This window comes from Carcharodon carcharias, chromosome 8, assembly GCF_017639515.1.
Source record: "Carcharodon carcharias isolate sCarCar2 chromosome 8, sCarCar2.pri, whole genome shotgun sequence".
In the NCBI taxonomy this organism is placed as follows: Eukaryota; Metazoa; Chordata; class Chondrichthyes; order Lamniformes; family Lamnidae; genus Carcharodon; species Carcharodon carcharias.
In genome coordinates this window covers 159,328,813-159,353,124 of record NC_054474.1, presented here as the reverse complement: position 1 = coordinate 159,353,124, position 24,312 = coordinate 159,328,813, and the positions used below count along the sequence as shown (strand labels likewise).

Here is a 24,312-nt window from a genome sequence, read left to right as displayed (position 1 = left end):
TTTACAGTTTGACACCACCCGTTCTTACAGCGAATCCATCACATCACTCAATTAGATGTAGAACTGCTGTAAGTATACAGTAGGGTGATGTTTTTCCACTATATAAATTAGGAGTTTGACAGCTGTTCTTAAATACTTTCCTGTTCCTTTTGAACAATCACTATTTAGAATTACTTACCAAAGCTGCTTGTCTTTAGAAGGAAGTAACATCTCTCATTAGCAGCCAGTGACAACCATAGGTTTTATACAGTCTACTAATATGGTTACAATATCCAAAATAGCTACTTATTCTGGAGATCAGATCATAAGCTTTCAACTGCATGGATATTTTCTTAAGTTAAAGATCATTCTATTAATGGTATTATTCTCAAATCACTGGAATGCCCTCTTGGAGGCCCAACTAAAGGCCGCTTGACAGCTGGCTGCTAAGATATGAATAGCAGTTCCTCTGGCAGATGGGCAGAGGGAAGGGCTTGGGCTTTCACTTAGTGAATCTCCATAGTGACTGTAAGAAATCAGAGATGGGAGCTTGCACATGGTTACTCTAATCCGAGGGAAAAACTAATCAAGTTTCCACCAATGTCAAAACTGGAATACATTCTGAATCAGAGAATCTTGTTAAAATATGAAATAAACAGACAAAAACCAAAACCATCATTGATGAGCAATGCAATAACCAAAGGATAGAGCTTGCCACTGTTGGTACAGTCTTGCACAGCATGCTCTGTCTCAAGAAGTTTGGGGCTGAGAACATGCAATTTCACAAAAGGTATATACCAACTTTGGCACTTCAATTTTTAAAAATTTAATTCATTTTTTTAAAAAAATAGATCATGTAGCTCTGCAACATTACCAGTGTAATCACTTCAGGTTTCAGCAATGCTACTTTGCAGCAAACCACTAGATGTTGCACAAGAGCAACCCTTGGTGACTTGCCTTCCAATCATTCCTCCACTCTGTTGCTGAGCTCATCTCAAATACACCATGCACTAGAATCACTGATACACACACACTGGTATCCCACCACACTGACATAACATGTTAAGTTCACATGGCCATGCTCCTTCTCCTCTGCAACATGCTGGGAATTTTTTTAAAAGTTTGTTCATGGGATGTGGGTGCTGCTGGTTAGGCCAGCATTTACTGCTCATCCCCAATTGCCCTTGAGAAGGTGGTGGTGAGCTGCCTTCTTGAACTGCTGCAGTCCATAAGGTGTTAGGAAGGGAGTTCCGGGATTTTGACCTTGTGACAGTGAAGGAATGGTGATATAGTTCCAAGTCAGGATGGTATGTGGCTTGCAAGGGAACATGCAGCTGGTGGTGTTCCCATGTGTCTGCTGCCCTTGTCCTTCTAAGTGATAGGGGTCACAGGTTTGGAAGATGTTGTCGAAGGAGCGCCTTGGTGAATTGTTGACGACACAACGGTGAGAAATATATTCATTTATTTCCACCTAATTGTCTTGGTTTTTTATTTTTCTTCCCCTAAACCCAAGAGATACGAATTCATCTGAGTAGGATGTGACTTTACCTCGATCCACAAGGCATTATTATAACCATGTAGTACAGGCTGATTGACAAGTTGGTCTTTACCTGCACTTTTCATATGGTAATGGGCACAGGACCAGTCTCAAGTTGGGAATCTCTTCAGTTACTCCTCTTAGATTATGAATGGATGGGTTGGAACCAGAAGGAATTTAAACAAAAATAATAATATCCTTTCCACAAGTTAGTCAAATGAGATCTGCAAAGGCAGATTTAATTCCATGTTGGTGAGTCTTTGTGGACATGGAGAAGACTGTACAAATACATTTGGCCTGCCTTCAAGCAATGTCTGTGCAAGTTGACCATTCTCCTATCCTAGTACCACAGATCCTTGTTGGTGAAATTCCTGGGAAGACCCTTGATGGAGACTCTGCCTAGAAATGACAACCAGATTGTGGAACATCTCCTACCTACTCAGCTTTGTACATTGAATTTATGCAGTAGCAAGCCAAACTCCACTTTATATGGAAGATCCCATCAGGTTGTCAATTATAACTATTACTCCCTCATCCTGGGCTTCTTAACATAGTTGGTAGTGTTCAGTAATGTTTCATCACAACTTGTACTGGGACACTTTCAGTGATTTGATTATTTTAAAGATTTTTTTAAAATCGCTGTTCTTTTTTAATTCTGTTTTCTTTTGGCTACCTTCAAAATAAAAGCTGAAAAGGAGACCCATCATAACAGTCACAAGGTGCACACGGAAGCGTTCAAACTCCCTCACATACGGGCTTCCGATTCCTGCTGCGCCATCGGTGGCGATGCAATCCCAAGAGTGAAAGGAAGAAAGAAAAATCAGAGGTTAAGTTATCTTAAGTATTCTTGTGCAACTATTCTCAGCCACAGCAGTGACAAAGGGAATGTGCCACTCCACTAAACTGCATCAGGCTTACTTTCCAGTTTGCTTTTAAGACCCATAAAAATTAAGACTTTTTCTTTTAAATAATTAATGTGCAAAAATTTAACCAGTACACTCCTGTTAGGCTTAAAAGCCTGATCTACACTTCACACATAAAATCTATCTGAAAATCTACGTTCTGGGATTATCCCCATGACTGGCATCTACCTTCTCGCGAAATGAAATGCAAGATTCCACTCATTCAATATCGTTACCTCTGCTTTTGTGTTAACCGTTTTACATCAAGGTACTTAGTATTTGAATATAGTTGAGTACAACAGATAATGTCCCAGACCTAGAAACTGTTCCCCTACCTCACCTCATCCTTATAGGTACATACAGCAAGGTCTGAAAAAAAAAAGAAAGGAGCTTTTACTGAGACAATGACTGGTCAAGAAGTTTCAGGCACCCGCCCACAAGATGAAGGCTTCCCGTGATCAGGATTTGTATTGTAGAAGCTTCCTTCAGTGTTGCAGCTCCCGCCAGTTGTACATTGTGTGGATTGGCCAATGAAAGCTGGAGGTTAGGGTCGCGTCCTTGTGTTATCCACTGCAGGGCATTGTTGATGCAAGGGAAGACAAGTGCACGAGCGGTTATCGGCTCACGCTCCGGTTCATGCAACAGTAGCATTTCCTCATCCAAATCACCCTTCTTAACTAATGTGGTTTTGCCCTCGAGGGTACTGCATGGAAGGCTCCATAAATGGTCATGTTTCACTTCTGTGAGTTTACACCAGGCACGATGGTTCTCAAGGCAACGGCTCAGCATGTTCTCCAGAGACACTGTGTAATTTTTCTGATCTGAGAAAACAAAATCTTGCGTGTCAAACCTAAATCAACAGTTTTTCTCTTGCAAATATTTTGTGCTCATCTATATAAAGGATGCTAGAGTTCACAAACAAGACATTGCCAGATGCAGAGCACTGCATTGCAATGAATGACTAGTTAATTTTATTTTGGAGGTTTAGATACTGGGAACAAAGATCCTGCTCTTCAAATGAGGTCATAAAAACTTTATTGTGCACCTGAGTTATCTGAGAGGACGGAACTTCAGTTTAATGTGTCCTCCAATAATCTAACACCATTTCACCACTAAACTGATGTCGACCTAGCTGGCTAAAGAGTTGGGAGCTCCACCAACTGAGCCAAACTGATAGGTTGTGCCAGTTACTAGAAATTCATACGAAGATTTAAAAAGGTCACTGAAGCAATGGGGGATGCCTCTTAACATCTCAAAAATAAACAAAATTAAAACTCTTGTGGTTTAATTTGCTAAGCTTTACAAAACTTGAATCAGTAATAAAATAACATCCAGACTGAAAACATTTGGAAACACTTCTCTGCATTGTCCCAGTTCCAATAAAGTGCCTCAACACCACCTTAGTACTGTGCCAATTAAAGTTTTTAAATTTTTCACACCAGTCATCCTGTGCCAAATGAAATTGTAGATTTTCTATTTTCATAACATTTACAGCACAGAAACAGATCATTCAGCCGAACAGCTTGTGCTTATGCTCTACATGAGCCTCCCAACATCCTTCTTCATTGAACCCAATCAATATTTTTTTTTCCATTATTCATTCATGAGATGTGAGTGTGTCGCTGGCAAGGTCAGCATTTATTGCCCATCCCTAACTGCTCTTGAAAAGGTGTCAGTGGGCCACCTTGTTGAACCACTGCAGTCCTCTATTCCTTTCTCCCTCACGTATTTAGCTAGCTCATCTTAATTGTATCTATGCTGTTATATTTCTGTTACTAATCTTGAATCTTAGCAGTCCCTTGTTACTAACTAACCAGCAAGTGAAAATCCTTCCCTATTTAAAATTTCACAACCTCTCGCAATTTTGAACACTTCTGTCGGATTCCCCCACAGCACAACCTTTTCTGAAGTGAATTCTCATCTTAAGTGTAATTTTTTAATCATCACTCAAGAGCTGAAACGGTACCAAGCATCATGGGGACAAAAAGGTCCCCAGTATTGATCAGATACCACTGCAGCCGATTTGTTTCTTGACCAAGGTGATTTACATTCTGTTGAAAAGATGGGTCAGCTATCTTTATACTTCAGCGCATTGGTCTAACACCTTTCACTGATTCTCTCAGACAGAAGGGCAAATGTTTCCAAATACTCTAACAGAATAATACTTCACTATGTAATTGGTCTGTTTGGCTCAATACAATCCCTAATTAGGCCTCTTACCCACTGATCAGTCAACAGAACTCCTAAAAAGTTTCACTTTTTATAACACACATTTCAAAACAAGTGATTTACCAGAACTGCACTTACCAGCATTAGGGTTCTGTACCACGTCCAAGAGATTGGGGCAGAAAACTGCAAAATCAAACTGACAAGGCTGAAAGAAACCACACAAGGTTCTTTTATTAGCTGTAGGCAAGACTCCAATAATTCCACCCTCCGTCTGCCTACATTAAGCACCAACTCTGATCATCTTTATCTATAAAAGCAACCACCGAAAGCTCTCAGACTCACCATTTGCTTGTTTCAGCTGAAATCAGGGATTCAGTCAGAATGAAGAGGTAGAGTTACATTAAAAGGTGACATCACTTTAACTGACTGACTTGGAGTACTTATTTGAAGTATCTCCTTTCATCACTTAGCATTTCTTCTCGAGCTTCTTCTATCCTTTGTGACACAACATTCCCTTAGGCAAACTCACCCCCTTTTATTGCTTCCTCTTCCTCCTTCTTTGTTCCATGTATCTGAGCTCAAGTGGCATCATTTCACATGGACCATTTGGGGAAGGGGACATCATGCTAATTCAGGGGCCATAAACAGGTGCTGAGCTTTCTGCTCTAGCAGTAATACTTTGTACTATATGATTTTGTGGCAGAGGGGATTAGGGTCCAATGTTTTCCACCCTGCAAACATATCTACTTTTAAAAAAGAGAAATACATTTGAAAGGAAATATGGAGGCATCGTAGAAAAAAGGATTAATGGAACTAGAGACACAACATTAACACTTATGTTGTACTATCCTGTACAATCTAAAATACAAGAAGTATCCAAGTGTGAGAAACAAGTTATGCACTGCACGTCATTTATGACTTCAACGTTCACAGAAACAATTCAGTCTGATGGGGCATCATCACTTAAAGGAACAGAACTTGGACACAATGGTATGAAAGGTTGAACGTGAGGCAAGTGAAGGGATCCATGTGCACACAAATTGAAACAGCAACCGACAAGTGGGGCTACACAGAAATATCAAAGAAAGTAAAGTATTTCACAAAGTTCCTCCAGCTTTAGTAAAATAAAATTCCAAGAAATTTTCAGGAGGTCTCAAGGGGAAAGAAAGTTTGGGGCAATTGGGCCTTTGGCTATACACATGCAGCATCATTTTGGATGTCACATCCTCCACCAAGTGCTCGTTGCTGTTCTGTCTTACCTTGCTTACCGATTGACAGGCTACTCAGGCTAATGACTATGGTTGTTCTGGCAGTCTACAAAGCAGCCAATCAGTGGTGACAATGGACAGAATCAGGCAGGAGGAGAACCTGTACTGCCTTCGAACATGCAAAGTAAAGTAATTGCAGAGAGGGCGAAGTGGACGTCAGAAAAACATTGGAAAAGGTGCGAGTTCTGCCCAAAGTGAGAAAAGTCTCATCCCTGTCTTTATAAAATTCCATTACTTTTCAATGACTATGGCTATTTATGGAAATTTCCAAGCCTGGAAAGGTCATTTACAAATTGCATGACTTATCCAGATTTTCCATGACTTGCGGGAACTCTGATTTCAATTTCCAATCATCCGTGGCACTGGAAGAGGAAGTCAAAGGCTTCACTGAAGAGTTGGAAACGAAAATAAACACAAAGGAAAGGAACACTACCTTATGTTACACTTGTGTACACAAAGCAACTGACAGTCAACTGCTTTTGTTTTATTTGTTCATGGCACGTGGGCATTGCTGGCAAGGTCAGAATTTATTGCCCATGAGGTACCGGTGCTGAGCTGCCTCCTTTAATCACTGCAGATTTCAGAGCAAAACACAAGCTCTCAGAATGAAATTCCAAGGAACCATATAAAAATGCAGATGGGGAAGTGGAGACAGAAACTTGCAGCTGGTACATGCCGAGTTGTGGGGTTTGATTTGTAGTCCACAAGTGGGCTAACTAGACAATTTAGGAGTGCAAATTATAGTTGGGACCATGGAACTATTTTTATTCATATCTTATGACTCTTCATCATCTTTCCTGTTATACAGGCAAATAAAATTACAGAAACTGGACAGAAAGTGTTTTAAACGTGATTCACATTTCACTGTACAGGCTGGATCTGCCGAATTCTATGAGAATCGGCTTTTCTCAGCTGTTGTGCGAGAAACACAAAAATCTCTTCCTAGAGATTGTGGGGCCATCCTGGATAGACTTTCAGGTGAATAGCAAATAGTGTTGCCTGAATTAGGCAGGGGTAACAAGAACCGTATTAAAATTCTCTGGGTTCAGTTTTAACTCTCTCAGAAAACAAGAGCTAATCAGAGGAGTACATATGAACAAGGAGCAGGAGTAGGCCACTCAGCCCCTCGAGCCTGCTCCACCATTTAATAAGATCATGGCTGACTTGATAGTAACCTGAAATCTGCGTCCCACCTACCACCTTTCACCCCCTTGTTTACCAAAAATCTATCCACCCCTACCTTAAAAATATTCAAAGGCTCTGTTTCCACCACCTTTTCAGGAAGAGAGTTCCAAAGACTCTCAACCCTCGGTGAAAAAAATTTCACCTCATCTCTGTTTTAAATGGATGACTTCTTATTTTTAAACAGTGACCCGAGTTCTAGATTTTCCCACAAGAGGAAACATCCTCTCCACATCCACCCTGTCCAGACCCCTCAGGGTCTCATATGTTTCAATCAAGTTGAAGGAGTAGGTCATACGCACCCCCCCCGCCCCGAGCCTTCCCCTCCATTCAATAAAATCGCAGCTGAACTTCTAACTCAATTCCACTTGCCTGCACTGTCCCCATATCTTGCGACTTCCCCTTAGCATCCAAAATCCATCACTCAGTCCTGAATCAGCCTTGAATATACGCAACGACTGGGCACCCACATCCATCTGGGGTTTAGAATTCTAAAGATTCACAACCCCTGGAATGAACCGTGTGATTGCTGAATGGATAAATGTTGAATGTGGTTTGATCAGTGCTGGACGGGTGGGGATGGGGGACCTGGGTGGGGGGGGGGGGGGGGGGGGGGGGTTGCTTGATAATCTTTTCCTATCCTTTTTGCATGTACTTGTAATAGGTACATTATCAACAATGAGTTCCTGCTACCTGGTTAAATTCAATTAAACCCATCAACCTCAGAAGAGCGCTCGCTACCACATCAGTGAGGTATTTTTCACATTTCTCACACCAACCATTTAAGTGACGTGGTCACTTAATGCCAAAGCACAGGCACTTTTCGTGCTGTAGGCTGCGGCCCACTACGACTACCCAAACTCATTCACGTACTCATTCAGGCACCTTAATCCTCTTGGTCCCCTGTTATGAATCTAAAGCTCCGTGTGCCACCCAGTTCTTTTTTTCGTCCTTTCATGGGGTGTGGGCGGTGGCAGTGTTTGTTGCCCATCTTAAATTGCCCTTGAACTGAGTGACTCGCTCAGTCATTTCAGAAGGCAATTAAGGGTCAACTACATTGCTGTGGGTCTGGAGTCACATGGAGGCCAGGCCTCACATGGGTGAGGACAGCAGATTTCCTTTCCTGAGGGGCATTAGTGAACAAGATGGGTTGTTTTTTTTTTAAAAAAAAAATGACAATCGATGATAGTTTCATGTTCACCATCAGGGAGATTAGCATTTTTAATTCAGGATTTTATTTATTGAATTTAAATTCCATCAGCTGCCATGGTGGGATTTGAACCCAGGTCCCCAGAGAATTCACCTGGGCCTCTGGATTACCAGTTCAGTGACATTACCGCTACGCCACCGTCTCCCCCTGTTCCCCGGGATCATCCTTGTGTTTCTCCTCCGTTCCCCTTCCATTGCATGTACACTTTTCTGGAAGGATGGCACCCAAAACTGAGTGTCAGCCATGGCTCAGTTGGTAGCACTCTCACTTCTGAATCACAAGGTTCAAGTCCTGCTCCAGGGTTTGAGCACAAAAATCAAGGAATGACACCCCAGTTCAGTACTGAGAGAGTACTGCCACGGGTGCTGCCATCTTTCAGATGAGGCATTAAGCCGAAGCCCCTTCTGCCTCCTCGGGTGGATGTGCAAGATCCCATAACACAATTTCTGAAGAGTGTAGGGGAGTTATCCCTGAAGCCCTGGCCAATATTTATCCATCAATCAACATCACACAAAAGAAAAATATCATCTGACCATGATCACTTTGCTGTTTGTGGGAGCTTGCTGTTTGCAAAGTGGCTGCTGCATTTCCTACATTATAACAGTAATTATACTTCAAAAAGTAATTCACTGACCGTAAAGCGCTTCGAGACATCCGGTGGTCATGACAGCTCGATGTGAATGCAAGTCCTTTGTTTAAAACTATTTGAAACCTGACCTAAGAAACTTCTGATGGTAACCCACAGGAAGAGGTAAAGAAAATCATGTTTCTTCTCCTATTGCAAGTTATTTCTTCCCCTGCCCATTGTTTTAGTAATCTACTTGCTGCACAGCACACAGGATCCAAGCTTCTACCATTGTGACTTTCAGACTGATTCCTGAGATGACAGGGGTGCCTGTCCTATAAGGAGAGATTGAGTGTCACAAGCCTATCCTCTCTGAAGAGGTGAAACAGAAAAAAGTTCTTCGAGGGTTTGCCGGGTGGATGCTGAGAGACTAGAGCTAGGGGGTTCACAGTCTCAGGATAAGGAGTCAGCCATTTAAGACTGGAGAAATTTCTTCACTCAAGAGGGTAAAGGAATTCTCTACCCACAGCTGTCGATGCACACAGTCATTGAATCAATTCAAGAAAGAGATCGATAGATTGCTGGGCACCAAGGAAATCAAGGGATGTGGAGATAGGCGGGAAAGTGGACTTGATGCAGATCAGCCATGGTCTTACCCAGTGAATGAGCAAGCTTGAAGGGCTATTCTTGCTCCTATTTCTTAACTTCTTATTTGGTAACCAACTGGTAGATGAGGTTGCAGTGGTAAAGCTGAACTCCAAACTCTTGGGTGTGAATAAGTGTCTCCCTATTTTTAACACTGTAACCCTCCAACACGCTGAATAACCAGATCAACTGCCGCCTCCCCCCCCCACCCGCGTGCCCACAGCACACATTGTGCAGCCCATTCTTACCATGAGCAGTTTAAGGAGAGCGGCAGCATCTCGTTCTCCCGTTGTGTTGAACAGCAGCACTTGTACCATGGGTCCTCTGCCAGGAAAGAACAGCTCAATAATCAGACACCATGATACCAACTTCACACCGGCAGCTTCTGATTCCTTACTTCCCAGGGTCTGGGGCAATGTGTCCCATTACCCGCACGTCAAAACATTGAGTCTGGGCTGTGTGTTCCATTACCTTCCCCAACCCTACTAGCAGAATCTGGGCAGTGTGCCCCATTATTCCCCAAACCCCTCCAAAGGGTATGGACTGTGTCCGTATTACTCATGCTCCTTCCCCCAGCCAGAGTCTGGACTATCTGTCTCATTAACTCACTCAAACCTCCCAGTAAGGTCTAGGCAGTGAGTCCCATCAACCCACCCCAACCTACTCCTTCATGATCTGGGCTGTGTCCCATTACTTCACCATACCATCCCAGCAAGATAGTTTATGTGGGACTGTACCTTTCCAGATACTGAGAGAAATGAAATACTAGCACACAGAAAAGGAAAAAGGATCAGGCTACTCAAACAGTGAATACAGCCACCCTCTTTATAAGGTCCACTTTGAACTAACCCAGTCTGCAGTATAATTCAACAGGTACCAACTGTTGCCTTGGCATCTTTCTTGACTGCCTTTCTTGACTACAGGCTCCAGGGTGAACCATTAAAAGCAATGGTTTAAACACTGTTGAGCTCAGCCATCAAAATAACCACAATAGGAAATGTTTGGCGAGGGGGGCTGACAGGTCAATCCAAATGGGTGTCTGAATATTTCCAGGAAGTAGTGCTGAATCTGCACAAAGCACATGGTGCCCAGAAATCTATCTGGGGCACTGTCTAAAATTCTGGTCACAAGCTATCATAAATAGAATGCTGCAACTACTCAGCAGGTCAACCTGAAACCTTACCTCTGTTTCTTTTGCCACGGGTGCTGCCAGATTTGCTTTTTTAATTCAGTTATGGGATGTGGCATCGCTGGTCAGGTCAGCAGTTATTGCCCATCCCTAACTGCCCTTGTTCAGAGGGCATTTCAGAGTCAACCACATTGCTTTGGATCTGCAGTCACGTGTAGGCCAAACCAGGTAAGGATGGCATATTTCCTTCCCTAAAGGACATTAGTGAACCAGATGGGGTTTTACAACAATCGGCAATGGTTTCATAGTCACCATTAGGCTTTTAATTCCAGGTTTTTATTGAATTCAAGTTTCACCATCTGCCATGTTGCAATTTGAACCCGGGTCTCCAAAGCATTACCCGGAATCCCTGGTATACCAGTCCAGTGACAATGCCACTACGCCACCACCTCCCCCTGTGCTTAGTATTTCCAGAATGTTCTTATTTCAGATTTCCAATATCTGCAGTATTTTCCTTTCATAAAGTAAGGGCATTTTAGTTTTAGAACAAGCCTCCACATGCACGGATGGTGATGAGTGTGGAGAGCCTGTCTGAACCAATGCAGTACAGTCCCATCTTGCTGGGATGGTAGGGTGAGGTAATGGGACACAGCCCAGATCATGAAGGAGCAGGTTGGGGTGGGTTGATGGGACCCACTGCCCAGACCTTACTGGGAGGTTTGAGTGAGATAACGAGACAGATAGCCCAAACTGTGTTAGTAAACCCAAGGAAGCCTATCCAGTATAGAATTTGGCAAAAGCAATAAGAACGACAGAATGCACCTCTGGCCCCATGAACCATAATGGGGTTCCCGCCATACCCCAATCTTGATCCCTTGCCCTCACCCAACCATCACACACCTGCTTCTAGCAGGTATATCTGGACAATGATCAGAAAATTATGGCTGATGTTTGTTCCCCCACCCGAGCCCCACCCCTAACACCAAACACCACCCCCACGCCTTGGACATTTTAACACCCAACTGCTGCCTAAATGGAGATTCGCTAACTCAGCACAGACAAGATCGAGCCTGGGACCTTTCTGATTCAGTAAGATGCCAGGCAGTGCTTTCAGTGACTGAGGTGTCTGAAGTGGGGTGGAGGAAGCTGCTATGATGTAAGTAACTAGCAGGTGCAATGTGCCCAGGCACAGTATTATAGTACAGTCTGATCAATGAAAACAGCAGGGACTCACCTTGCAGCTTTCGCCTCCTTCAAAGAACGTTCCCGAAACCACTTGACACAGGCCTGAAAACAAGACCAGAGTCAAAAATCAAACCCAGAGAACAAACCTGTAAGGAGCATAACTTCTTGTATAACTTTATCCCTCTCTTCATACCCACTCCTCAAACATAACCGCAAACACCATCCATCTATCTCTGGAAGCCACCAATCCCAAATACAACCTCTCTGCTCTCCAAATGTCTTGGGCACGTCAGCTGCAAAATCCGTGCCCATCTTTCCCACAATCTCTCGATCAGGTTTCTGCCACTGAGGAAACGGCTTTAACCAAAGGTATCAAACACCTTCTGGTACTGGGATGGTTTATCGCCCCTCACTGACCAAACCATGCTCCTCCAACGCCTCTATCTCCTTCATTATCCAACTCAGGGGGATTATTGTTGTTTGGTTCTACCTTTTGCTATCCAACAATAACCTGCAGTGACTTGTCTTCCTGTTCCGGCACCATTATCTTCAGTTGTGCGCAGCCTTGTGGGACCCCACTCATGCGTATGTTCCACCACCCAACTGTACCTCTCCGCCACCACCACCACCACCCAGCTGTACCTCTCCGCCACCACCACCACCACCCAACTGTACCTCTCCGCCACCACCACCCAGCTGTACCTCTCCGCCACCACCACCCAGCTGTACCTCTCCGCCACCACCACCACCCAACTGTACCTCTCCGCCACCACCACCACCCAGCTGTACCTCTCCGCCACCACCACCACCCAGCTGTACCTCTCCGCCACCACCACCCAACTGTACCTCTCCGCCACCACCACCCAACTGTACCTCTCCGCCACCACCACCCAACTGTACCTCTCCACCACCACCACCACCACCCAGCTGTACCTCTCCACCACCACCACCCAACTGTACCTCTCTACCACCACCACCCAACTGTACCTCTCCACCACCACCACCCAACTGTACCTCTCCACCACCACCACCACCACCCAGCTGTACCTCTCCGCCACCACCACCCAACTGTACCTCTCCACCACCACCACCACCACCACCCAGCTGTACCTCTCCGCCACCACCACCACCACCCAGCTGTACCTCTCCGCCACCACCCAACTGTACCTCTCCGCCACCACCACCCAACTGTACCTCTCCACCACCACCACCACCACCACCCAGCTGTACCTCTCCACCACCACCACCACCACCACCCAGCTGTACCTCTCCACCACCACCACCCAACTGTACCTCTCCACCACCACCACCCAACTGTACCTCTCCACCACCACCACCCAACTGTACCTCTCCACCACCACCACCACCACCACCCAGCTGTACCTCTCCACCACCACCACCACCACCCAGCTGTACCTCTCCGCCACCACCACCCAGCTGTACCTCTCCGCCACCACCACCACCCAACTGTACCTCTCCGCCACCATCACCCAACTGTACCTCTCCGCCACCACTACCCAACTGTACCTCTCCACCACCACCACCACCACCCAGCTGTACCTCTCCGCCACCACCGCCCAGCTGTACCTCTCCACCACCACCACCACCACCCAGCTGTACCTCTCCACCACCACCACCCAACTGTATCTCTCCACCACCACCACCCAGCTGTACCTCTCCACCACCACCACCACCCAGCTGTACCTCTCCGCCACCACCACCCAACTGTACCTCTCCACCACCACCACCCAGCTGTACCTCTCCACCACCACCACCACCCAACTGTACCTCTCCGCCACCACCGCCCAGCTGTACCTCTCCGCCACCACCACCCAACTATACCTCTCCACCACCACCACAGCCCATGTATTCACCAAACTCAATTTCCTGAATTTCTAGCAATTCAACCCCCTTCCCCAAGGTACTGAACCAGACTGCTTGAAAAGTCAGTGTCCCATCTGTCCCAAGCTAAGCTTCTGATCCCATATCATCTCCATCACAAGTTCAGCTTTGGGTGAGCTACGCTCAACCCTGATGTTCTAGCATCTTAAGTTGGATTAAGCATGACCAAAGGTTTTCCCTATATCCTTACAACAGACCTCTTTGCTCATTTGCACACTTGACCAAGTGTGGGCAAATGGGTGTAGAGACTTGGACCTTATGGTAGTGTGCTACAGCTGTTCCAAGAGCCTTTATACAAGGCTCTGGTTGGGATATCAGCCCTTCCCACTGTGCTAGACTCCAAGCAACACCCATAACACTAATAAAGAGGCCAGGCCCCAGGTCATGCCAACGCACCTTTATACTACCAATCGTGTGAGCACCATCAATGTAATACGTCAGAGGCCCTCGCTTCAGGATCTGCGATCGACCCAGCCATTCGGTTTTATGCAAACCTACAGAAAGAGATTGAAGAAACAACAAATTCTCTTTAAAACCCCTGACCAGCTTTCAGGAGAAACATGGGTCACAATAGAAACACTTACCAACTCAAACCATGTCAGAGATTAGGCCAAGCTAGTCACTACAGTCTGTCTCAAAGTCTTACCAAGTTACTGGGCACCCAGGGATAAATAGTTCAATGTAATCTCATCTCTAACAGAGCAGAAACTGCAGTATGCAGGTTGTGCACATGAAGCAGTGACCCTCCCAACTGCCCAATTCTTAAATCATTCTTTGCTGATTGCTAGAGAGAAGCAAGAACATAAGGAAAAGTCCATCATGTTAGTAGCTCGCTCCTCCTTTTATTGGTGGCTTATTTGGTAAATACACGGTCCAATGTATACCCAGTCCATACAAGGAGGTCTCAGTTTCAATGCTTGGTCTCAGTTAGCTGATCTCTGTATGCGGTGGCCACAGGAGAGTTACAATTGACTTCAGTTGCCCCAGTGCTCCAGTATGGTGGGGAATTTGAGGCAAGGAGACAATGAGGGACAAGATTCTCGTGATCCTTGCAGCTGAAGGGTTGCAATTGATCCCGAGGTGGAGGGTGATAAGCCAGAGTTCAGCCAAATCCTTGTAGAATATGTAGCATCACCAAACAGGACTGCGATTAGTTTTACTGAGTTACTGACTGTCTTGGCTGATATATTTAGAAGAATTATCTAGATTTCGCCAATGCATGTAGAACCTTAACTAGGGGAAAAGTTGATGCCTTCAAAAGAGAGAAATAATGACTTACAAAAGCAGACGGCAGAGACTCATTCCTTGTACTCCCATGTCAGAGAAAAGCTGAGCACAATCTAAAACCCAATGCATTGTCAATGGGAGTCAATTCAACACCCTATCCCCAATAGAACAGCAGTCATGCAATCTCAATTCTAAAGCCTGTCTCATTAGTTTTGTTCATTTGATACCCAGTAACAATTTAACAAAACAAGCCTCTGCACATCATACAAAGCTCCAGTGAGCCCTGGTCATCAGAATGAATTACAAGTGACCATCAGCACCACTTCAGGTAAAGTCATCTGGTTATAATGCAATTTTCTTCGTATTTCTCTATTGAAAACACCAAGCCAAAAAAAAATCATCATTCTCCTGGTATATCTCTGACTACCCTACCCCCCTCTCATATCAACGAGACGCTATTCCGAGTATGTCGGCCCCCTCCTACAAATTTCCTTCTGCAACAACTCAGCCCCCACCCCACCTCCCATTACTCAACATGGTGTTGGCGCTGATTATTTTTCTTCCCTCAGTATACTCCAGTTTCTTCCTGGTTGGGTACACACCAGCACCTCATTCAAATGCCCCTTGTTCATCTGTGAGCCAAGAGCAATTCAACTTCAGGAGGCATTACAGATGAATAGTTGGGTACTGTAAGGATCAATACTGGGGCCTCAGCTGTTCACAATCTACATAAATGATTTGGGTGTGGGAACCAATTGTAATATTTCCAAATTTGCTGATGGCACAAAACTAGGTGGGGAAGTGAGGCGGATGCAAGGAGGCTTCAAGTGGACTTGGACAGGCTAAGTGAATGGGCAGGAATATGACAGATGGAATATAATGTGAAGAAGTGTGAAGTTATCCACTTTGGCAGAAAAAACAGAAAGGCAGAATATTTCTTAAATGATGAGAGGTTAATACGTGCCGATGACCAAAGGGACCTGGGTGTCCTTGTTCATGAGTCACTAAAAGTTAGCAGCATGCAGATACAGCAAGCAATATGGAAGGCAATTGGTATGTTGGCCTTCATTGCACAGGAGTAAAATGTCTCGCTGCAGTTGCATACAGCCTTGGTGAGATCACACCTGGAGTACTGTGTACAGTTTTAGTCTTCTTACCTGAGGAAAGATACACTTGCCATAGAAGGAGTGCAACAGGGATTCACCAGACTAATCCCTGGGATGGCTGGAATGTCTTAGGAGAAATTGAGGAAACTGGGCCTGTATTCCCTAGAGTTTTGAAGAATGAGAGGTGATGCCGTTGAAACTTGCAAAATTTTTTACAGGGCTTGACAGGGTAAATGTGGATAGGATGTTTCCCCTGGCTGGTGAGTCTAGAACCTGGGGACATTATCTCAGAATAAGGGGTAAGCCATTTAAGACTGAGATGGGGAGGAATTTCTTCACTCAGAGGGTGACGAATCTTTGGAATTCTCTACCCTAGAGGGCTGTGGAAGCTCAATCATTGGGCATGTTCAAGACAGAAATCAATAGGTTTCTGGTTAGTAATGACATCAAGGGATATGGGGATAGTGCAGGAAAGTGGCATTGAGGTAGATGATGAGCCATGATCTGAGTGGTGGAGCAGGCTCAGCTGGCTGAATGGCCTACTCCTGCCCCTGTGAATCTGTTCTGCCCTCAATGACATGCAAAAACAAGTAGGAACACTTACATCGAATCTACAGCGCAATAGGCCATTCAGTCTCGCTGGTCCATACCAGTGCTTATACTCCAAATGAGCATCCACCCATCCCTGTTCCTTATCCTAACCCCATCAGCATTCATTTTCCCTCTGAAAGTGCGCGGCTCAATTCCACATTACTCAGCCCATTTACCTACTGATCATCAGCTACTCACACAAATGATTTATTTCCACACCCAAGAACAATGAAACACAATGTTTCCTAGACCAAAGACCATGTGTTATGTATGTGTCATGCTAGCAAAATCCATCAGATGGCAGCAGCTGCATACATTTACATTCCTGCAGCCACAAGAGATCTGTTCAATTCACAACCACGTACCTCTGGACCCGAGATCTGCAACTTTTGGCTCTGGGGCCACATGCAGTTTGTTAAGGATTCATGTGGGGTTTCTCACCTCAATCAGTCAAACCCATTTTTATGGTGATTAAATGGCTTGGTGCATTTTTAAAAAAAAACTTTTATTACCATTGAGCTTGCGAGAAAGTATAATTTAATTAAAACTGAAAGTGCTGGTAAAACTCAACAGGTCCAGCAGCATTTGCGGAGAGAGAAACAGAGTTAACATTGTGTCCAACATAATCCTGCTTTGGTTCTGAAGAAGTCATATTGGACTTGAAATGTTAACTCTGTTTTTCTTTCCACAGATTCTGTCAGGCCTGCTGAGTTTTTACAACACTGTTTTTATTTCAGATCCCCAGCATCTGCAGTGTTTTGCTTTTATCACTTAATTAACTTTTTTTGTAAAAACCTTTAAAATGTTGTTGAAATGTGTCTCTACCTTCTTTACTACTGGCATTTGAGTAACAGCATCACGGCTTTGGAAATATTGCGTTTTTGACTAATTTTTTTAATTAAAAAAAGTCTCTTATTGAGCTAGCTGACCCCTGCCTTAGGCTTAGGCTCAACCACCAAGGGCATGAGGTGGGTAAAATACTGGATATCAATCCAAAATGTCATAATCCCACCATGAAATAATGGGCTGCCACTAGAGAGAGAGAGAGGGGGGAAAAAGAAATGAAGAAACCTGCTGGTTTCTCAGCGCACAAACTAGATCATGAATTTCCTTCAGCGAAGCAAGTCCACAAGGACTGACCAACTTGTGATGCTAAGTGGTTGACTCTTACCACCTTCTGAAGCGATACTCAAGATGCTCAGTCATCATGGGCTGAATTTAGCCCTCGAAGGGCGTGAGGGCCCCACCGGCTCGGCGGTGGGTGGGCAGCCGACCCCCGCCACCGAAACGGGGCCTGCCGCCATTTTGAGCGGGCGGGCCTCCAGCGGCCTGCCCGATGTGAAGTGCTATGCACTTCCTGTGAGGAAGGGGGGAGGGAATCCCCAGCTGTCAAAGTGCACTCTTTCACACACGCGTGCAAAATAGCGCACTGCTCCCTGAGGCAAAGTCCTGTCTTAGGGAGATTCGTGAGAGGTAAGTAAACTCTAAAAATAAATAAATATTAAAATTAACATGTCCCCCTCATGAGACAATGTCACACAAGATGGGACATGTTAATCATAAACACATCAAATTTATTAAATTTTTAAAAAAACGGACATGAAACTTCATCCCGCCTGTGGGTGAAGTTTCATGAATAATCTGGAGCCCGCTGGGGCTCCTGGCCTGCCTGCCAGCCTTAAGCTTGGACGGGCAGGGTCTTTAATGATCTTAATTAGCCTGTCAATGGCCTCAATTGGCCATTGACAGGATAGCGGGCGGACAGCCGATTTCGCTGTCCACCTGCCTTCCTAAAAATTTAAAGGGACCGGGATGACGTTGGGGGATTCCTCCCGATGTCAATTTCCCCTCGGCGACCAGGCCCCACCCCCAAATCGCCGAGGGGAAAATCCTGGCCCATGTTGGTGATGGGTGATGTCATCCTCGGACGTGAAGAGAGTGCGTCAACAGTATTCTCAGTCCTGGGAAAGAACTGCCTCGTGATGATGCGTGGGAAGCTCCCCCACTCCATCTTTCATAAAACAGCTCACACGTGGCTCTCCTGCAACACTGAGCTCCACCCAATATGCTCAGCTTCTGAAGGTCAAAGCAGCCTTCAAGGTCACAAATCCCAGCAGGAGCGACAAAAGGAATTTACTGCCTCTGGTTGGGCGGGGGAGGGTGCAGAGAAAGGGGGCACAACCTGAAGACTGAGGGGTGAAGCACTCCTTCGTTCAATTCTGGAACTCTTTCCCCCGAGAGTCTGTGGACGCTGGGAATAAAATGACACTATATCAAGACTGATGCTGATAGGTTTTTATGTTAGGAAAGGGTTTTTAAATACTTGGGATGAAGTCAAGGTACAAATCAGTCATGAATGATGCAACAGGCCCAGGGTGCTGAATGGTTTAATTCCTGTTCCTATTATACCAAGGCTGTAAAGGTTAACATCATATTTGCATTAATGCTCCACTTTACATAGGGAGTGGGCTGCCAGGATATTTGGTTTAGTTGCAAATGTTCAGTCCCAGCAACAGTAGCTGAAATTGACCCGAGCGTCCTCAGGGTGAGGAGGGAACAGAAAGGTGGGGTTTTTTAAAATGGTGGCAGCGGGGCATTACCATCTATCATGGGGGTGGTCAGGTAGAATCCTGAGCTGACTGGCGGTCGCTGCCTTTCGTACCCCTCGACAAAGTCCACCGAATCTCGGAGCGGAGGAAAATCTGCAAGAAACAAAACAAAACAAAAAGTTTCAAGAGCATTGCAGGTGCTCCACATTCCTCACACTCGGTCACGGAAGGGACCCCAAACATACTGCTCGAAAACCCCCAGCCACAGGAAATTAAATGAAAGTCCGAGAAGCCAGAACCGTGCAGCAGTTTTCCCCGACGTCGCACAAAGGCCACAGCAGCTGAGGTGGAGCTCGGGACTTCGACGAGGCTATTCTGAATCCAGTCACTAGAGGGCATCCAACAGCAGATTCGCATCAACTTGCCTCAACTGCATAGCTGAGGTCAGGAACGCAAAGTGGGTCCCTGGTGCAAGACAACATCGTGTTGGAATTTGAGGGCCCCTTCATTTGTTAGAATGTCAGGCCAGGTGTAGCACAGATTCAAAGAGGCAGAACATCCCAATCCCACCCCCCCACAGAACATTACACTGGAACATGATCACTCTGCACCTTACAGTCAATGTGGCTGTTGCAGAACGACTTGCAGCCTGCTTACTTGAATGCATATTTCCGTCCAACCAAGTAACCATACAGCAGACCGTGTATTCATATTCATCATTACATAATGCTGCATGCAATATACTGCAGGGTCTCTCAACAGAAGATCCATGGCCCTCTAGTGCCTAAGGATCTAACAGAAGGATTCAAAGGGCCTGCCAAAAATAACCAGAGATAATGTTGTACCTTGGCCTTGCACAGTCCGCCTACACTCGTTTAGTGAACTTTTAAACCCGTGCTTAACAGGCACGGCCCTGTGATACAGCCAATAACTGAAGTCTGCCGCTCAGGTAGGCATAGGAAGCCCCACAGCAGCCACACATCACTACTCTCTTCATTCAAACATCAATCTGCAACTAGTTTCAGATGGGAGTAGGAAGCACAAAAGTAACAAATATACACAATTACCTAGTGCAGGAAAAGACATGGTGTTACAGGGTGGGTCTGTGGAATCCTCACAACACGAGAGGGGGAAGCTTAGCAGCAAAATGATGAAGAACCCCTGCACCAACAGGAAGGAGCCACAGTAAATCATGCAGCCTATAACCTGAAGCCTAAAAATAGTGTTTCTTTATTGATGTCAGACAGGGTCGTACTGGACTAAAAGGTGCAGTATCACACTAGACCTGTACGCTATTAAAATATTACTTTTCTTCACACCCGCTCCCAAGATGCAGAGTGACACCAGTGTTGCTACACAGATATTTCCATTAAAAACAAGCTGCTTTGTCCTCTCAGCTGCAATTCCAGTAATACATCAGAATTAGTTTTTATTTCCACTAACCCTTCCCCAATCCGATACCACCCACCAACATGTCCCTCTCCCCCAGTTTTCACCCACGGCCTGGATCGACTGCAGGGTGGGGTGGGCAGCAAAGTCCAATGTTGTTCTTACCCTGCAATTTTTTTATTCAATTATGGGATGTGGGTGTTGCTGGCTGGGCCAGCATTTATCGCCTATCACGAATTGCCCTTGAGAAGGTGTTGGTGAGCCGCCTTCTTGAACCGCTGCAATCCATGGGGTGTAGATACAGTGGGGTTCCAGGATTTTGACCCAGCAATAGTGAAGGAACAGCGATATATTTCCAAGTCAGGACGGTGAGTGGTTTGGAGGGGAACTTCCAGGTGGTGTTGCTCCCATGGGTCTGCTGCCCTTGTCATGTGGCCGTGGGTTTGGAAGGTGTTGTTGAAGGAGGATTGGTGAGTTCCTGCAGTGCATCTGTACATGGTACTACTGTGCATCGGTGGAGGAGGGAGTGGATGATTGTGGAAGATGCGCCAATCAAACAGCCTGCATTGTCTTGAATAGTGTCAAGCTTCTCGGGTGCTGTTGGAGCTGCACTCATCGAGGCAAGTGGAAAGTATTCCATCACACTCCTGACTTGTCAATGGTGGACAAGCTTTGGGGAGTCAGGAGGTGAATTACTCGCCACAGGATTCCTAGTCTCTGACCTGCTGTTGTAGCCACAGTATAGCTAGTTCAGTTCAGTTCTAGTCGATGGTAACCTCCAGGATGTTGATAGTGTGGGATTCAGTGATGGTAATGCCAAAGAATGTCAAGGGGAGATGGTTAGAATCTCTCTTGTTGGAGATGGTCATTACCTGACACTTGTGTGGCATGAATGTTACTTGCCACTTGTCAGCCCAAGCCTGGATATTGTCCAGGTCTTGCTGCATTTGGACATGGACTGCTTCAGTATCTGAGCAGTCGTGAATGGTGCTGAACATTGTGCAATCATTAGCGAACATTCCCACTTCTGACCTTTTAATGGGAGGCAGGTCATTGATGGTACAGCTGATGTTGGTTGAGCCGAAGACACCACCCTGAGGAACTCCTGCAGTGATGTCCTGGAACCAAGATGATTGACCCCCAACAACCACAGCCATGTTCCTTTGCGCTAGGTGTGACTCAAACCAGCAGAGAGTTTTCACAGATTCCCATTGACTTCAGTTTTGCTAGGGCTCCTTGATACCTAGATGTTAAGGGCAGTCACTCTCACCTCACCTCTGGAGTTCAGGTCTTCTGTCCACATTTGAACTAAACGTAATGAGGTCAGGAGTTGAGTGGCCCTGGCGGAACTCAAACTGAGCGTCACTGAGCAGGTTATGACTAAGCAAGTGTTGCTTGATAGCACTGTTGATGAATCCTTCCATCACTTTACTGATGATGGAGAGAATGCTGATGGGGCAGTAATTGGCCAGTATGGATTTGTCCTGATTTTTGTGTACAGGACATACCTGGGCAATTTCCCACATTGCCAGGTAGATGACAGGGTTGTAGCTGTACTGGAACAACTTGGCTAGGGACGTGACAAATTCTGGAGCTAAGTCTTCAGTTATTGTCAGAATATTGTCAGGGCCCATAGCCTTTGCAGTATCTAGTGCCTTCAGCCATTTCTTGATATCATGTGGAGTGAATTGAATTGGCTGAAGACTGGCATCTGTGATACTGGGGAACTCTGGAAGAGGCAGAGATGGATCATCCACTCGGCACTTCTGGCCGTTGCAAATGCTTCAGCCTCAACTTCTGCACTGATATGCTGGGCTCCCCCATCATTGAGGATGGGGATGTTTGTGGAGCCTCCTCCTCCACTGAGTTGTTTAATTGTCCAGCACCATTCATGACAGGATGTGGGAGGACTGCAGGGCTTAGATCTGATCCGTTGGTTGTGGGATCGCTTAGCTCTGTCTATCACTTGCTGCTTATGCTGTTTTGGCACGCAGGTTGTCCTGTGTTGTAGCTTCACCAGGTTGACACCTCGTTTTTAGGTATGCCTCGTGCTGCTTGTCTTCACTGAACCAGAGTTGCTCCCCTGGCTTGATGGTAATGGTAGAGTGGGGGTTATGCGGGCTATGAGGTTACAGATTGTGCTCGAGTACAATTCTGCTGCTGCTGACGGCCCACAGCGCCTCAAGGATGCCCAGTCTCGAGTTGTGAGTTCTGTTCAAAATCCATCCCATTTAGCACGGTGGTAGTGCCACACAATACGATGGAGGGTGTCCTCAATGTGAAGGTTGGACTTCGTCTCCACAACGGCTGTCCGTTGGTCACTCCAACTGATACTGTCGTGGGCAGATGTGCCTGAGACAGGCAGGTAGGTGAAGATAAGGTTAAGTATGTTTTTCCCTCTTGCTGGTTCCCTCACCACCTGCCCCAGAGCCAGTCTAGTATCTATGTCCTTTAGGACTCGGCCAGCACGGTCAGAGGTGGTGCTACCGAGCTACTATTAGTGATGGACATTGAAACAACCCTCCCGGAGTACAGTCTGTGGCAACAAAAACAGAAAATGCTGGAAAATCTCAGCAGGTCTGGCAGCATCAGTGGAGAGAGAAACAGAGTTAACATTGAGTCCTTATGACCCTTCTTCTTCACAGTTCTCTCAATGTTAACTCTGTTTCTCTTTCCACAGAAGCTGCCAGACCTGCTGAGGTTTTCCAGCATTTTGTGTTTTTGTTTCAGGTTTCCAGCATCCACAGTATTTTGCTTTTATCTTTGTACATTCTACGGCCTTTGCCACCTGTGCCTCACTGCCCCAGTACTTCTCCCAAGTGGTGTTCAACATGGAGGATTTTATTGATTCATCAGCTGAGGGAGGGCGGTACGTGGTAATCAGCAGGAGGTTACCTTGCCCATGTTTGACCCGACGCCATGAGATTTCATGGGGGCTGGAGCTGACTCCCAGGTAAACTGCTTCCTGACTGTATACCACTGTGCCACCACCTCTGTTGGGTCTGTCCTGCTGGTGGGACAAGGCATACCCAGGAATGGTGGTGTCTGGGATATTATCGGTAAGGTATGATTCTATGAAGATGACTATATCAGGCTGTTGCTCCATTAATCTGTGAGACAGCTGTCCCAATTTTGGCACAAGTTCCCAGATGTAAGGAAGACTTTGCAGGGTCGACAGGGCTGAGTTTGCCATTGGCGTTTCCAGTATCTAGGTCAATGCCAGGTGTCCATCTGGTTCCATTCCTTTTAGGTTTTTAGCGGTTTGATACAACTGAGTGGCTTGCTAGGCCATATCAGAGGGCATTGCTGTGGGTCTGGAGTCACATGTAGGCCAGGCCAGGTAAGGATGGCAGATTTCCTTCCCTAAAGGACGTTGGTGAAGTAGTTGGGTTTTTATGACAATCGACAATGATTTCATGGTCATCATTAGACTCTTAACACTAGATTTTTTTTATTGAATTCAAATTTCACTATGCCGTGATGGGATTCAAATATCTCACAGCACTAGGCAGTTGGCAGCAACAGGACCACTGGCCAATCTACTTGCCCCTTTCTTCAGCCTAGACCCCGCAACTCTTCCACCTTCCCAGACACAACAGGCTATCTCAACAGGGGAGATCTTGCCATACTGGTAATGTCACTGGGCTGGTAATCCAGAGGCCCAGGCTACTATTCTGAGGACATGGGTTCAAACCCTACCACAGAATTTAATCAATTGATTAACAGACTGAGTAATATTGATCAGGAAACTACCAATGATTGTTATAAAACCCATTT

The 24,312-nt window shown here is 45.7% G+C and overlaps 1 protein-coding gene across 4 annotated transcripts in view; it reads right to left on the bottom strand.

Annotated features, from left to right (window-relative positions):
• fpgs (folylpolyglutamate synthase) overlaps positions 1–24,312 on the bottom strand; it is a 52,430-nt gene that overhangs the window by 5,015 nt on the left and 23,103 nt on the right. For 2 of the 4 annotated variants that reach the window (XM_041193751.1, XM_041193749.1), the window contains exons 11-17: positions 19,198–19,299; positions 14,070–14,167; positions 11,821–11,873; positions 9,706–9,781; positions 4,726–4,792; positions 2,816–3,239; positions 1,269–2,282 (exon numbers count right to left, since the gene is read on the bottom strand). In XM_041193751.1, coding sequence (XP_041049685.1) covers positions 2,252–2,282; positions 2,816–3,239; positions 4,726–4,792; positions 9,706–9,781; positions 11,821–11,873; positions 14,070–14,167; positions 19,198–19,299 — 851 coding nt within the window. In that variant the 3' untranslated portion in view covers positions 1,269–2,251. Of the gene's footprint in view, positions 1–1,268; positions 3,240–4,725; positions 4,793–9,705; positions 9,782–11,820; positions 11,874–14,069; positions 14,168–19,197; positions 19,300–24,312 lie in introns of those variants that run through there. The other 2 variants (XR_005943810.1, XM_041193750.1) reach the window with 2 other exon arrangements.